Source organism: Lepidochelys olivacea, assembly GCF_965140295.1.
Source record: "Lepidochelys olivacea isolate rLepOli2 genome assembly, chromosome: 14".
Classification (NCBI taxonomy): Eukaryota; Metazoa; Chordata; order Testudines; family Cheloniidae; genus Lepidochelys; species Lepidochelys olivacea.
The window spans coordinates 23,798,949-23,814,925 of record NC_140424.1 but is presented as its reverse complement, the minus strand read 5'-3'; the positions used below and the strand labels follow the sequence as shown (position 1 = coordinate 23,814,925).

The window sequence follows — 15,977 nt, the reverse complement described above, 5'->3', positions numbered from 1 at the left end:
CTACACTAAAAGGGGGAGAGAGACGGATTGTGCTCTTGAGTAGCTCTGTGGTACAAGGTGCACAGATATGACAGTAACTAGCGCCATGTAAGAGGGAGGTAGATGCTGCTGCTCAGAATCAGACTTTAGTGAAATTGAAGAGTCTGGTAAATTTCTCTGTGCTACTGCCAGATAGTTTCCATTAAGAAGTGCATTTTTCATGCCCTGCTGAGTCAATTTCCAGCGTAACCTTAGATAGCTAACTTCCCTCCACCAATAGAGCCTGATCCAGATGCCCTGGCAAGGGGAGCTTTGCCCTCTGAATGTCTTTAGACTAAAAACTACTACAGAAAATTCTTTCCTGGGTATTTGGCTGGTGAATCTTGCTGATATGCTCAGGGTTTAGCTGATCGCCATATTTGGGGTCGGGAAGGAATTTTCCTCCAGGGCAGATTGGAAGAGGCCCTGGAGGTTTTTCGCCTTCCTCTGTAGCATGGGGCATGGGTCACTTGCTGGAGGGTTCTCTGCTCCTTGAAGTCTTTAAACCACGATTTGAGGACTTCAATATCTCAGACATAGGTGAGAGGTGAAAGGTACCTGTCCTTTTAAAAACACTTATTTTAAGTGGATTAATATTAAAATTGGATGACTACAAATTTTAAAATCAAGCCTTATGGAAAGAGGTCCTAGATAAGTGTGTGAAGCTACTAACACTTCAGAGCTAGGTTCAAAATATGACTAGTTTCTCCTCAATTTTTGGTCTCCATGTGTTCAGATCACAAACCACCACAAAACTATCCTGTGAGCTGGAAGAGTGGGCAGGTTGCTGCCTGGTGCTGGTCTGTCTGTATCTGTGCCTGTCCGTTGTTGGGGATTACTGGTGTCCCTTTCATGAATGCTGAATTCACTTGTAGTTCTCGGCAAGGCATAAAAACTCAAGAAAGGTCGCAGTGATGGGGTCTCTCCAGTATTTTGTGGCAATCCCAGGGATGTCCTCTTTGTCTTTGTCCTTATCTTATTCATATGTTTGCCTTTTGCAGGTTTCATTGATCATGGACTGTGAAGAACTCCCAGATTTTTCGAGTCCAAAAGAAGAAACTGCTTATTGGAAAGAGCTTTCCTTGAAGTATAAACAAAGGTATCATTTTGGATTCATAGACCTGTGCTTACTGTTAGCTCTGCCAGAATGTGGCTAATCAACCTGCCTCTCAGTGGGAGTTTTGCTTTGATAAGTGTCAGGTGTGTCCAAATGAATTTCTTCATTTTCATCTTTAGAAATGCCAGGTCAGTCAGTAAGAGCCCACTGCTGGAAGCAGAGCATCTTCTGCATGGGCATTACCAACTTGAGAGCTCCAGGTTGTGGATTGCAGCCTCCTAGGGCAGATTGTATGAGTTCCTTTTGGCTACCATTGGCATTAGCAGGGCTGGCTTTGCAGATTGGTATCTAAATACCTGGAGCAATACTCTGCTTGGTTCTGTGTTTCGGGGACCTCTGCCTGCTTTCCTCTGGAGTGTTGTCCTTCTGTTCTGTGTTACTGTTGTGGATTGCGCATGTGCAGCAAACAAAAACTTCCTGCAGTCCCAATATGCACATCAGAGCCCAGGATGCTAATGAATTCATGTTGCTTCCCGACCACTGAACGTGTCAGATTGGTGAAAGAAACACAGAACTGGCGTATTTCAGAGGGAGCATCTGAAGGGACCTGGCATCTCCTGAGCTGTTCTTGAATGTCAGAAAAAATTCAGGGCCTTTAGGGGTTAAGGAAAGATTTGGTTTCTGTACCCTTATAATTCACTTTCCTATAAACTTTGCTGCTTGATGAGAGCTGAGCTGTTAAGCACAGGGCAGATACAGACATGTCAGTGACGTGTGTACAGTGGGCAGTGGCTCCTTTTAGCAATTTAATACCTTGCAGTGGTGTAAGGTAAGTATTATGCTGGCTCCCTGACTAAGTGGTTAATAACCTTAGGTTCTAGAAAAGGGTTGGGGTTTAATGTTACTTTGGTGTGACCATATGGTATAACAATATTGTTCTCTGTTGTTAGACTGCATTCAGTCATATGTTTTTCAATCAAAACCAGGTTAAAAATTCACTGGCTAATACCAGACCTGTCCATGAAATGATTTAACAAATGCTAGCTGTGAAAGTTAATGAATAGAGAATTTTTGTCAAACTCCTAGACATCCTGTTGTTGACCTTTGTGCATGGAATTGTATTTAAACATGTTTTTAATACAGCAGTTTGTGTGTTGCACAAAAATGAATTTCCTTTCATAGCTGAACTTCATGTAACTCTTACCTTACTGCAGTTCCCTTCTTCTCTTGAAAGAGATGCTGTTTATATGAGTCCCTTCATATGCTGGAGATTCTTCCTGGGTTTATCTTTAGACAAGATCCGTGGGTTTTGTTACAACTTGATAAACTAAACCCTTGACTGATATGAATCCTCTGCTTACAGTTTCCAGGAAGCACGTGAAGAGCTGGCTGAATTCCAGGAGGGGAGCAGAGAATTGGAAGCTGAATTGGAGGCCCAGCTAGTGCAGGCTGAACAGAGGAATAGAGACTTGCAAGCAGATAACCAAAGACTGAAATATGAAGTGGAAACATTAAAGGTACCGCAGTGTCTGTAGTGGAATGGCCTGTTCTTGCAGGTAGTCAAAAGTGTGGTCCTAAATTATCATTCAAAATCTGTCTGGTCTGTACAGGTTTTTTGGTAATTCAGTATCTGTATCCAGAATATAAAGGGAGGGGAGCAGACATATGTTTGAGATCCGGTTTTGAGTATGGCATGTGCCCAATGGGTAAGACCAGGTATTTACCAGCCACCTTATATGTCAGGTAAATTTGTGGAGGAATTTGCTATGTTCCTTGGCCATGTCATAAGAGGGACATGTCTCGGATCCTTTGCTTTTGAGCTTGATCTTGAGTTTTGCTTGAGTAAGGGCAGCAGATTTGGGTTTTCGGAGACTTTGGTGGATTTGTTGTTACTACAGCAAGTTAACGTAGCCATGTGATGGACATACTACTAATCTGCTTTGTTAGGCCAGTGAATCATTTTGTTCATCATTTCAGCAGTAGGATTGTGCAGCTAATTCCTGTGAATCAATGGTTTTTGCCCAGAATGTCTCTGGTTTTGTGAGATTTTTAAGGCAGTTAAAGACCTCTGACTCGTGCATGTCCTTTAGCAGAGTTTCTGATAGTGTTCTGTAGAGTGTTCAGATAGACAATAGAATATTCTAATTAATGCATCTGGGCCGATCTGTTCTCACCCTGCCCTGGGATCTTGGAGAGCACCATGGTTTGGTCCTGCTCTTGGAAACTTGACCCGGGGCAGGAGGTGGGAACATAGCTGGAAATCATTGTGTTCTGAGCCAGGGCAAATGTGCTCTGTGGGATCCCTGGTTATCTTATCCCTTCCCTGTTGTAGTTATGAAATCTGCATGTACTTGAGGAGGCCAGTAGCTTCTTCAGGAAAGTCTCTAGCTGCCTCCTCGGAGTTGTGGACATTCTTAACCAACCAGACTGTCAGCACCCACTTTCCAGTTTTTCCAGGTGAAGGTCTTGGAGTGAACTTCCCTGTGCAGTCAAGAAGCAGATTCCAGTGCCTCTTATTTTTGCTCACCGTTGGGATTTCAGGCCGGTTCTTGTCGTAGCATAATTGTCTGGAGTCTGGGAGACACGGAGTCAGAATCCTCTCTAGCAGTTGTATTGCTTTCTGGCCACCTGTGGGTGTGCCGGGCCACATTTATGGTTTTGAGGGTGACATTTAAAAGCCTCCTGGACCTGCCATTACAGACTATTGAGAACGGAAGTTGATGGGTGTGTTTGGGAGAATAACTAGCTATTTGGTGACTGGATCCTTGCTGTGCACAGTGTTGGCTTTCTTTATTTCAGGGTGCCCAGTGCTGATGCTTTGTAAATATCCATGTTAATACTGGCATTTCTATGTGCTACCACCAACAAACCCACATGAGCTGACTAATTCTGTTGTGTTACTTTTTTCCCTCTTATTTGGCTCTGGCTTGCCTCAGAAGGTTGTATATTAGCAACATTAATCTTGCTTCCCCTCTTATTTCCAGGAGAAACTTGAACACCAATATGCACAAAGTTACAAGCAAGTGTCGGTGTTGGAAGATGACCTAAGTCAGACACGGGCCATTAAAGATCAGCTACACAAATACGTGAGGGAGCTGGAACAGGCCAACGACGACTTGGAGCGCGCTAAGAGGTGAACGCTACAAACCGATTGCCTTGCTAGATCTTCCTCTAGTCATTTAGCTTCACAGCTCTTGGCTATCTCTAATGGATGCAACTTTGCATAAGGAGAGAGACTGTTTTTTGTTGCATTCATGCAGTTAAAACCGTATTGAGGCTCCAGCCCAGTCAGATGTCCAAGTTCGCCTAACTCACTTGTTAGCCCTACAGTACAGCAAGAAGTCCTAGAATCAGAGAGTTTAAGGTCAGAAGGATCACCAGATCATCTAGTCGGACCTCCTGCATATCACAAGCTACTAAACCCCACCTCGTTACCCCAGTATTGGGCCCAGTAACCTGGATTGCTGGAGGTTTCTGAAGTATTCTACTTTGTGTAAATCAGTGAGAAACAAGAGCAGTAATTTGCACTCTGTTTTATGGATTCCTGAAAGATGAGAGCAGAGCATAAAAGCAAGCCCAGCCAGCATGCCAGATCTGACATCAGCAGCCAGGTGACTCTTACAGCATGCCAGTGATCCTGCCAGGACAAAGCCTCCTTCAGATAAGAAGCTAATACCTTATGCAGCCCCTTGTAAATAAAACAAGCCTAGTGAGTCTCTTCTTCCCTTACCTAATAAGCACTGTGGCTGGCCACAGGGAATGACTGTATACTGGATAAGAAGTGCATAAAACTAGCAAGAGTGCTGCTAGCAATGCCCTGTTTGGAAAGTAACAAACAGATCCTGCCTCTGTTTAACTGAATGGGAATGTTGCCATTGAGTTCAACAGGAGCAGGACTGGGTCTCTGGCTATGTGGCATGGCAGACCCAGGGCTGAGGCCCTGATTTAGCAAGATACTTGAGCACGTGACTAACTTTTTAAACATGTGAGTTGTCCCATTGAAGTCAGTGGAATGGCTTGCATGTTGTGTTAGTCATATGCTTAAGTACTTTACTGACTTGGGGCTTGAGTTAATATCCCAGTCCCACACTTTCTTGGCTCGCTGAATTGTCAGCTGCTCGGCGCATGGAGGTGGTAGCACCTTGCAAGCCCTCTGAGTTGATGTAGAGTGCTGCATTGACTGGCGCTGGTTGCTGAGCAGAAGGGAGAGAGAGTGGATATCAGTGCTTGGTGAGCTCTTACACAGCTGTGTTTTACAGTGTTTGAAGTCCAGCTGCTAGAGTTCTGTCCTGTCCAGTCCACATACCTCACTTCTGTGGCGCTTAATGGTCTTTTCCAGGAAGCATGGCAGAGCTGTAAAGCTTTGGACATTGCTTACCTTTTCCTTTTGTTGTTATGCTTTCCAATGTGCTTTATGTCAGCAGATCTGAAGAGCCTAATATTTTGAATTTTGTTTCTAGGGCAACAATAGTTTCATTGGAAGACTTTGAACAAAGGCTGAACCAGGCTATTGAGAGAAATGCATTTTTAGAAAGTGAGCTGGATGACAAGGAATCGTTACTAGTTTCTGTACAGAGGTTAAAGGATGAAGCGAGAGGTACAGCTTGATTGATTAATTCTTTGGTTTAGTACAGGCTTCTTAATAGAGATGTATTCTAACAACTACAGCTCATGTTTGTACAGCACCTAGCACAATGGGGCCAAAGCTGTTTGTGCAATGTAAATCTTCAATAATAATAATAATAATTTCTACACAGTTAAGGGGAGTAAAGAAATTTCATCTGGTGAGTGGGGAAAAATACCATCAAATCCATTCAGGATTTTTTAAATATGTGAGTACTGCAGGAGAATTCAAATTCCAAATGAAAACTGAGTTAAGCACAGATCTGTGTGACAAATGCTTCCATTAACCAGGCTCTGTGCAGGTTGTTGGGGAGATTTGAGGATGGGATTAGACATGGAAATAAATGTTAACTAACCTTGTGAAATTCTCCGTTGTCCTCTGTAATCCTCTTGGGAGTTGCCTGGCTTATGGAAGATATCCCAGAAAGGATTGCAATGAGACTTGTGGTATTACTGATGTTACATTCTGGGACATCTTCTGTAAACCAGGAATTCCCAAAAGGATTTCACCGAGATGAAGTGAGGAATACCCAAAGTCTGGCTGAAATTAAGGCTGGCTGATAAATGGCACCCCATCACCTGGTTAGTAGGGTCACTCAGTTCACAAATCTGTGCTCGACATCACTCAAGTCTTATTGATACAAACATGGAGTTGTCTCTGACAGCAAAGAAGATAAAAAGGAAGACCAAATGTTGTTGTCTAATGAAACATACAAATCATAACTTATAGTAAGGGCAGTAACAATGAAACTCATGGCGAATCTTCAGGAGCAGCTGAATGATCAACATTAATTACCCAGTTGCAAAACGGGATGAACAAAGTGTTCAACATCTTTAAAATAGAAGAAGAAAAACAAGCAAACAAACAAAACCATATTATTTTCTGGCCAGCAGTCAGATACGTTAGCTGTTTAAAAAATTGCTGCTTTCACACCCAAATACAAAACTTCTGACTTTTCAAACCTGTGTATCTGGGCAGGTTTTCATTTTTACTTGGCAGTTTGCCTTTGAAAACACCTCTAAAAGTGCATGGTATTTTAAAAACTCTAATGTACAACGCCTTTTGCTTTGGCTTTTTCTGACAGTCCGCTTGAGAATCCAGTGGCCTGTGAAAAATCTAATTATTTTGCCTAAAATAAAAATGGAAAACGAAGTTCATACTTTATTTTAAAATAACACCCTCCCATTTATTATTATTAATTTGCATTATCATAGTGCGAAAGCCTCTTGCTGACTTTGGTGCCCCATTGTGCTAGGCACTATACATATGTATAACAAGAGACTAAAATCTAAATAGATAAGACAGAAAAAGGGTGGTAGAGGAAAAAGATGCACAGAAAGGGGAGGTGTCACACAACAGGTCACTGGAAGAGTTGGGAATAGACCCAGGTTTTCTGACTCCCTGTCCACTGGATTACACTGCCTGTCCAATCCACTATCAATTTATGCCCAGACAGTCTCAATTTCTTAGCAGGCCTTTTGCTTGGTGTCTGGGGGTTTAGTGGGCAAACGAAGGGGTTTTGCCCTCTTGGCAAGATCATTCAGGGAGTTAGATGCCCAACTACTTTCTCCACTCACCTCCCTTTAAATTAACACCTTGATAATAGGAGTGTGGGGCATAGGAGCGCATACAGGGACATTCAGCCCTGGTTGTTGAAAGAACAGTAAGGCTGTGAGAAAAGTCATGGAAAGAGTGAGACAAACATGCTGTTTGTCATGCAATATCTAGGCCACAGTGGAGGCCACTTACGTAGCACTGCATTTTCTGCCTGGGAATTTCTGGCGGTCCAGTGCAGAATGGCCTTTGTGAGTTTCCTGGCTTGCATTTATCTGCACTGTCACTGTTAGGTCAGTGGAGCTGTTGGCCAGAAGCACCTTTGTGTTGGAAGCGCTGACTCTCTGCAGCTCTGACACAGAGCTGTCCGTGCCTTTGTGACCTCCCAAGAGGTTATTGTAATGCACTCTACATGGGACCTCCCGATGACTACACGCGAGCTGCAGCTGGGGCAGAACACGGGAGCCTGTTTGCTCAGCTGTGCTGGCTCTGAGGCACATATTCCATTGATGCGGTGAAGGCTACCTGTTCCCTGCCAGTTGCAATGGGAGGGTTGATTTTGAGCTATAACACTCTATGCAGTTTGGGTCTTAGCTGCGAGAGGGGCCACCTCTCCCCTGCAATGTCACTGCAGTTGATCAGCTGGTTTGCTCTTGCTTAGGGTGTCCTTAGGGTTTCTAGAGTTAAATGGCTGGAGGGCATTTTCAGCAGCGGCCCTGTCGCTGAGGAATCTGCTTCCCCTCTCCGCCTTGTCTGAAGGGCCAGGATCTGTTGACCTTCAGGGCATAGCTGTTTGCTCAGGCTCTTAGAGGAGAAGCTGATGGTGAAGTACATTATTTGTTTGGTGAGGGTTGAGTCTGCATTTAGCTTGGCCTTGGGGAGCTCATGTTGGGTTGGGTTAAGAATGCCATGTACGTGCCCCCAGGGATGATCGCGGTGCTGCATTTTTAACTATCAAGCCATAAATATGAAATGTGCGTTTTTTCTTTTTCCAACTTCCAGACTTACGGCAAGAGTTAGCTGTCCGAGAAAGGCAACAGGAGGTCACCAGGAAGTCTGCTCCTAGTTCTCCGACTCTAGACTGTGAAAAGATGGATTCTGCTGTCCAGGCATCTCTCTCTTTGCCAGCCACGCCTGTTGGAAAAGGATCAGAGAATAGCTTTCCTTCCCCAAAAGGTATGCAGTGCAACAGGGGTGGTTCTGTGGGAACATGAAACTCTGCTGACAAACAGCACTCCCACCAGCTCAGCTCCACTCTGGCACTCTTGGGTAAACCTAGGAATGTATAGGCGCCAAGTACTCTGCAGCAAGTTGTGCCTAAAAGCTGCATCTCCTGCAGCCTGCTAGAAATTCTGGGGCCGCTTCAGGTAAATTCAGGAGTAGAGTTTTCTGTTGAATTAATATGGAAGTGAGTCAGCTCAGCCTTTGGATTTAATTTGATATTGCGTTCAATTTACTTTACCCTGCCTTTGAGTATTCAGTATGCTGCAGATTTTTGCACTGACAATGCAAAAGGGGGCGGTCGAGGTTGGGTATCCTGGGGAGACAGTCTGAGATTGTAGGTTAAGCAATCACTGGATCTTTCTGCTGAAATGACCACCAGAGTAATAGGTCACAATGCTGATAATTTAAAGTAGGTCTCAGAGTGACTGTGCTGATGAGATGCTGCGGTCAGTGCACGGCTCTGAGCTCCTGTTTCCGTTGCAGATTCTGGGAGGCAGCACGGCCCTGGTTTACACTCATTTTGTGTGTGGAAGGCTGTTCACAATGATAAGGGCTAATAATATAACTTAAAAACATAAAAAAGAAGTTTATTGCAGCTCTGTGGCAAGGGATGCATTGTGCAGCCAGTGGCACAGCTGGGGAACGCACAAACCCTTGTTATAGGCAGAGTGTGGCGAAAGCAGACAGCTGGTATAAATTAAGGTGGTTATCCCACAGTGTGTGTATTATTGGGGGCTAGCAGCATGGGGAGCCGTGCTGGGGTGGAATTTTAGATTTCCCCTTTCATGCAGAGGTTAGTTTATTGAATTGGCCATTTTAAACTTCTGAGAAGCAGACCATATAATGAAGTGCATTTATGTTTGCAGCTATACCAAATGGGTTTGGTACCAGCCCCCTAACTCCTTCTGCTAGAATATCGGCACTGAACATTGTGGGAGATCTCTTACGGAAAGTCGGGGTAAGTGCTTTGTCCTGTAGGACCCACGTTTTTGCTGTGATAGAACCAAGCGTTAGGACTGTTTGCTGCCAGTTGCAGTCATGTCAGACGTGCCTAAAAGGGATTGTGGGGCCACACCTCTGCACAGCCCCACTTTAGCCTCCGAGGGATCTTTCCCATCATGCTCCGGGAGGGCTGCGCGTATGACAAGGTGACTTCAGTTAGAGAGTCCCAGGTGTAAACAAGGGACTGGGATTCCAAGTACTACATTGGGGTGCTGGGGTTGGCGTTTGGGCAAGAACGTATTGCGTGGGCCTCCAACTGTGGGACTGGGCATCCTATACGGATTGCTTACATTTGAATATTGTGCCTACAGGATCACACCATCTCTCTCTCAAGGGGCTGCGGGTCTCATGCCTAGGCACAGTGCAGATTGACCTTCCTGAGCGTGGTGGGCGTAGTGTGCATTCCAGCTGTCTGAGCCTCTGCCCCTCTCTCCCCCACCCCCGCAGCTATTTTAAAAAATCAAAATAATCAGGGAGCCCTTCGATAAGAAAGTGACAAAGCACAGAGCAGTTTCCGATCAGACTCATTTCTCAGAGTTGTATGCGGCCTATGTGAGGCTGGTGAACAGGCAATAGAATAAGCCAAGAGAGAGCCAAATATTCCCCACGGTGCAGTTGGGAGGGAAGTGAAATGTTTGAGCTGTTAAATGGATTACAGCTATAAGTGGAGGAGAAATGCTTTAAACATCTGCTGCTTGGAGCGCCAGGCTCACCAATATAATGAGGACATGGCTGTACTTGCTTTGAGTCATGAAAAACTTGTTCGTATGTTTGTGCCTCAATGCACAGTGTCAAGGTTTCATGCTACAGTGAGGACACGGTTGTGTCTAAGGTTAGAATCTTGCCCTTGGGCCTGATCTTCATTAATCTCTTGTGCCTAGAAGCTAATCTGCTGTGAATAACGTTAGCCACAACCAGGGAAATCATTTTAGCAAAGGTAAAATTAAAAATCCAGTTGTTGCCTGTGAGCTTCTGGCTAGTTAGGGCAGGCAGGAGTAAGAATCAGTGTGGGTTGTAGAGGAGTTTATTTGCAATCAAGGAGCTTCCTGATTTCTCTGAGAGGGCAGAAGTCCAAGAGTAAGCAGGCATCTTTCCCAGCCCACTCTTAGAAACCCAGCCCACCCACTGTGTAAAGTCCCAACTCACCCCTGTCTTTATGAACAGTAAGATAAAGATTGGCTCAGAACATCTTCTTGGCCTTGGCTGCTTCTAGGGGTTCCTCCTTCGGGACTGCTCAGCCCACACTCTAGATCTCCTCTGTCCCACTGAGAGCCCCTCTCACCTCCCTTACATCTGGGTGGATAATGAGTCACTTGCCTCAGTGAACCAGCAGAGTCCATGTAACCCTTAAACCTCCAGCACGAGAAGTAGGGTCTTGTCCTGTTCTGAATGCACCCCATAGTGAGGTTAGCTGGGGCTTTCAGCACCTGAGCTCTTCTTGGTGTTACCGCTCTCCTCTCTGTTTATTGGTTCTGGTTAAAAACCCAGCTTCCCCCAGTATGGCACTCTCCAGTAAGGCTGGCCTGCTGTGCAGTGCTGGCTGTTGTCTTTGCTTCTAGGCTGTCACAAGGTCGCTACATCTGTTCATCTGCTCCTGTGCTCTTGCCATCCCTGCCTTTGAGCTACATAAGCAGGACTTGAAAATCTGACCAGACCCGTTAGCCAGAGGCTGATAGGGAAGAGCAGTGACTCGGGCAGTGTGCTGGTGAGAAGCCCAGCTTACCTTCCCATGGAGGCACACAGCTCCTGGGGAGGGGTTGGTGCTGGGATTTCTATCGGGAAGCTGCTCTGGACTCCTGCTTAGGAGAGCCCTCTGTCCCATCAGCTGCTGCTTGAACCACACCCAGGCCCACTCAAGCGGCAGGATAGGGTGCATTTTCTGCTGTGGGTGGGTGGATATCTCCACTCCTTCTGACAACCCTCATCCTCTCCATTCTGAATTGTCCTCTACAGTGAATAGCTCCAGTATGTGCCTCCACTCTTGCTCTGTTTTCCCCAGCAGCAGCAGCGTGAAATTGATGTGGTTCTCGTCAGTTTCACAACTGCCCACAAGGTTCTGAAGAGCAGTGGTGAAAGCCAGGGGAGCCTGGTCAGCTGCTTGGGGAAGCTGGGAACAGCATCAGGGCAGGGTGCTGCCTGCAGGCTCAGGGAGGTGCTGCTGCAGCAGTTTACATTCGGAGACAGATTTTCAAGAGCTGAGCATCTAGCAGCTCCTGTTGAGATTGGGCCCGCTTTATTTAGGTGCCTAAATAGGAGCTGATCTCCTCTGAAAAATCATCCCCCTCAAATGTGGATGCTGAGCACATTTGAGAGCTTGGCCCAGTGCTCTCATTCTGAAGGTTTTCTTTGCAACTATAGCTGATAAAAGCATTAGCTTTGTTGGAGTGAAGCTTAGCTTGTGCTGAAGTTCATCACATTGCCGCTGCCGCCCCGCCCCCCTCCCCTGCTCACTAGTGGCCAGTGGCCATTTCAAGTCATGTAGTGGAGAAGAGCTCTTTGTTCTAACAGCTGTACCCTCTATTCCTTCCACAGGCCTTAGAATCCAAATTAGCTGCTTGCAGAAATTTTGCAAAGGACCAGGCTTCACGGAAATCCTACATTTCAGGCAACGTTAGCAGCAGCATGATGAGCAGCAACGGCACAAAGTTCTCTCATTCAGGGCATACGTCTTTCTTTGACAAAGGGTGAGTTGGAATTGACTGGTTTTTGGCTTAGAGGAGATGGCTTTCAGGGTCACTTTTTAAACAGAGAGATCTTTTCTCCACTCACTTTTAGCCCAGTAGAAAATTTGTCTTATAGATAAAACGTAATGCGGGTTAGAGCCCTGCGGGAACAGTGGCAGCCAAGATTACAGTGCTGACCTCTACTAAGCAAGGAGAAAAAACAGATCTACTGCTTAAAACCCTTCTCTTGGCTGGTGGATGTTACTGCTGTTGCTTGTTTCTCCCACTGCCTAGTTTCCTGGCCTGCTGCGTCCCATGGTAATTCCAAGCCCAGGCAGCAAAACAACCCTAGTGAGTTGTAATGTGAGCTTAAAAAGAATGTCAAGTAACTAGTGCTGAAATTTCCATAGTTACCACTTTGCTCCTGGGGGTGTGGGGGGGGAATGTGTTCTCTACAAGCCTGGAGATTTTCCTCAGTCAGAGTGGCCTAGTGCAGGCTGCAGATTCCCACCTGGGGTGGGGCACAGCTTGCTTTGATTTCCTCTTCCTCGGGGAAAACGAAAATGGCATTAGCCCCTTCGAGCTAGCTGAGTCTGGGCTCCAGCCCTCAAATTGTTGCTGTCTTGGGCCCTTGGGGCCCAAATCCTTCTATTCCTTGTTCATGCAAGCTCCCTTTGACCCTCATGCAGACAGGCCTGAAGTCAGAGCTTCCACTTTGTGACGTTGAGGAGCAAACACTGGAGGAGCACCAGGGAGGTTTTCCCCACTGGGGTGCCAGGCAGAAGTGAGAGCAACTGTGCGGCAGAGAGCATTTCTCCTGTTTTGTAAAGAGCTGTGCACCTGTGGTGCACGCCTGCAGAGCTAGAATAATCATCCCTGGTCACAGAATTAATACTCTCTTCGGTACTACAGGGTTCCATAACCCTGTGGCACATGCTCTTTAATGCTAATATGACAGACCAAGGGGTTTGTGTTCCTCTTTAACTTGCAGTAGTAAATTCCTCTTAGGGTGTTAAAATTCTAGCATGCCACTGGAAACGCTGACATTTTCAGTCTTTGCAACCTCTGTGCTTAGCTGCACGGTGTTGCTGTATGGCCGGCAGAGTAGGCCACATCCTAGAAACTACCTTGTGAAAATCTTTAGCAGAAACTGATGCAAAAAATAAAATAAAAAGAATTCAAGGTTGTGCAAATCAAAGAGCCTTCCACTTGGTTTGCATGTTGCGGGCCTATTGATTAGCAGCACACCACCACAGTGGTACTCACACTTGCAATTCATAGCCTAGATTCCAGGTGCAAACTGATAAGAAAGCTGGTGGGGAAGGATTATGCTTAAGATCCCAGCATTGCTACACTGTGTTGTGATGTGACAAATAAGCTGGTTGCTGTGTGGGGAGGGGTGTCACTGTTAATTATCCAGATTATCATTGCACTGCCTAAGTGGGTTGGTTGTCTTCAGTTAGGAGCAGGTTGTCTCTGGGGAAAGTTTAAGAATCCAGCATGTAAATAATGGACACCTAAAGAGGTTAGAAGCATCACAGAGTGAATGTAATTGACAGATGAACGTGCATGCAAGATGTTGGCAGTTTCTACACAGCCCTGACCTCCTCCTCTTCCTTCCCCCCTCTCCATCACATACCTCGCTTCCCATGAGATTTGTACCCTGGCATCCCACTCTTCACACCTGCTCCCTCCCTACCCTGCACTCCTCCCTTGAAATGGGTGCGTGTTGGAAGCTAGGGGTAGCTTATGTGCTCCATCCACAGCTCCGCTATTGCTATGTCGATCCTATGTATTTTGTCAACGCATTTAAGCTGCAAAGTACTGTGAAATGAATGAGGTCAGCCCTGTTGTGCCTACACACTGCAGCACGAGATTAGTCTCTAGTCACGTCACTGAGCCCCTGCCAGTGGTGTTCAGCACCCGCTAGGGCTTTGTCCATGGCTTGCTGTGGTAGCTAGGCACAAAGGGCTGAGCTGAGGCATGCCCTCTCTTCTCCCCTCTTCTCCTCCCCTCTTCTCCTCCTTTCTCTCCAGCCCCTGTACTCTTCTCCCTGCCCCCAACTGTCGCTGGAGCCTGAAACAGCCTCGTGTGCCCGTAGACCCGATCCAATCTGCTGCTGCTGCCTTATGAACAGCCTATTGTTGGGTGGTGGGATTGTGACAGAGGTAACTCAGCCAATCATTATAGTACCGTTTCCTTTGCAAATTGCCGTTCTGTTGGTTACAGTGTTTGACAAGTCCTTCATCTCGCCTTGGCAAGCAGAGCTGTGCAGGCATCTACAGAACGGAGTGGGGAGGGACCCCTGGCCTGGCCAGCTCCGAGCTTTAGGAACAATGCACTCAGGGGTATCATGCAGGAGATGCGCAGGAGCAGCTGGGCTCATGGTCTAAGATCAGGAGAGCTAAGAAGGCTCCTAATGCATCAAGATTTTAAAAGCTCCAGCAGAGTATTAGCCCACGTGCCGGTGTAAGATTAGTTCCCTGCAGAATGTCGTTCCTTCACAAATGCAGCGTTCCTGTCCAGAACCCAGGGGTCACAGAACAGCCTGGGTAACTCCAGCTGAGTGCTTCTCTTTTCTTCCTTTTAATGCCTCTTACCCAGAAAGTATAGCTGGGGATCCTGTTAGTTCAAGAAACCTGTGTTCAAATCCACTTTAGGAAACAATTGACCACAACAGTGATCTACTTTACTGTAGAGGCCCGAGAATAGCAGGATTGAGGTGCACTGGCAGGAATGTGTGGGCAAAGCTTTGCCTAGTGCCTGTCTGGGATACACCTGGCATTAACTCATTGTTAACCCCCACTGCTAAACTCACTGCATTAGCTGACATTTTATATCCCCAGTTTAGCCCAAAACAATGGAAAAAACATCTCTTTAGCCATAAACTGTGATTTAAATTGGAAAAAGCCCTCCCAGCCCAACCTTAGCTAGATCACTGCCACTGCCCACTGCTGTCTACAGAGATACTGAACCCTGGTGGGGATAGTGCATGGGGATGAGAATAGTGTTGGTGTTCATGAATGCTCCATAGTCCATCTTTATCAGAATGTCCCCCAGGAAAAGAGATCCAAGTCTCTGGAGTCTGCTTCGTTCCAGGGAACTCTCATGACAGGTGAGTGGTGTAAAGCACAGGTCACTTGTGTTCAGATTACTCTGCTGTTTAGCTGAGGGGAACAGGTGGGACATAGGTTGTCATTGAAATAGGTCCACTAAGCTGTCTCTTTTAGAGTAGATTAGCTGTGTTTGTTCACAGATGTTTAGCTGAGTTCTGGTTGGGTTTACCTCCGTTGCGTTTCCCACGTTTCTACCCTCCAGGTGCTGTCGGAGAATTTCCCTTGTACTGTTTACATAAACTGTTTCCGTTTTCCTCCCTCAGACGTGAAAAGGTCGTATTCCCCACATTGTTCATGGGTAATTGGATTCATTTGGAGTGATGAGATGCATGCATTGCATGCTTGGAGCTGGAGAATAACCAGTAGTCAGTTCTACTCACTGCTCTTCTTAGATTTATGATCTAATAGTCCATTAGTGAAACCTTAAGGCCACAGTTTTTGTCTGATCACAATCTCTCTCCCATCATTACATCAGACAGAGTATCCTGGTGTCACGTGACCATTTTCAGACTCAAGAATGGGAATGGGGAATTGAATGCAGCTTGTGCTCTCAATACAGTTAGAGATGCATGCCTGTGACTGAACCGCACACACGGGTTTTGCCTTATACTGGCCTGCATTATATCACTGCAGATAAAACTTCCCGCTCCTCTAATGTCCTTCAGCTGAGGACCACTAAACACTTTCTCAAATGTCAGCTCATTAAACTTTACAACACC

General features: G+C 46.1%; 1 protein-coding gene across 7 annotated transcripts in view; it reads left to right on the top strand.

Moving 5' to 3' along the window:
* The window catches only part of NDEL1 (nudE neurodevelopment protein 1 like 1), a 43,617-nt gene that overhangs the window by 17,206 nt on the left and 10,434 nt on the right, over positions 1-15,977 (top strand). For 4 of the 7 annotated variants that reach the window (XM_084647532.1, XM_084647534.1, XM_084647535.1 and 1 more), the window contains 8 exons: positions 1,020-1,117; positions 2,439-2,592; positions 4,060-4,208; positions 5,536-5,672; positions 8,256-8,429; positions 9,344-9,435; positions 12,012-12,163; positions 14,179-14,310. In XM_084647532.1, coding sequence (XP_084503658.1) covers positions 1,032-1,117; positions 2,439-2,592; positions 4,060-4,208; positions 5,536-5,672; positions 8,256-8,429; positions 9,344-9,435; positions 12,012-12,163; positions 14,179-14,275 — 1,041 coding nt within the window. In that variant the 5' untranslated portion in view covers positions 1,020-1,031 and the 3' untranslated portion in view covers positions 14,276-14,310. The remainder of the gene's footprint in view (positions 1-1,019; positions 1,118-2,438; positions 2,593-4,059; positions 4,209-5,535; positions 5,673-8,255; positions 8,430-9,343; positions 9,436-12,011; positions 12,164-14,178; positions 14,311-15,977) is intronic. The other 3 variants (XM_084647536.1, XM_084647538.1, XM_084647537.1) reach the window with 1 other exon arrangement.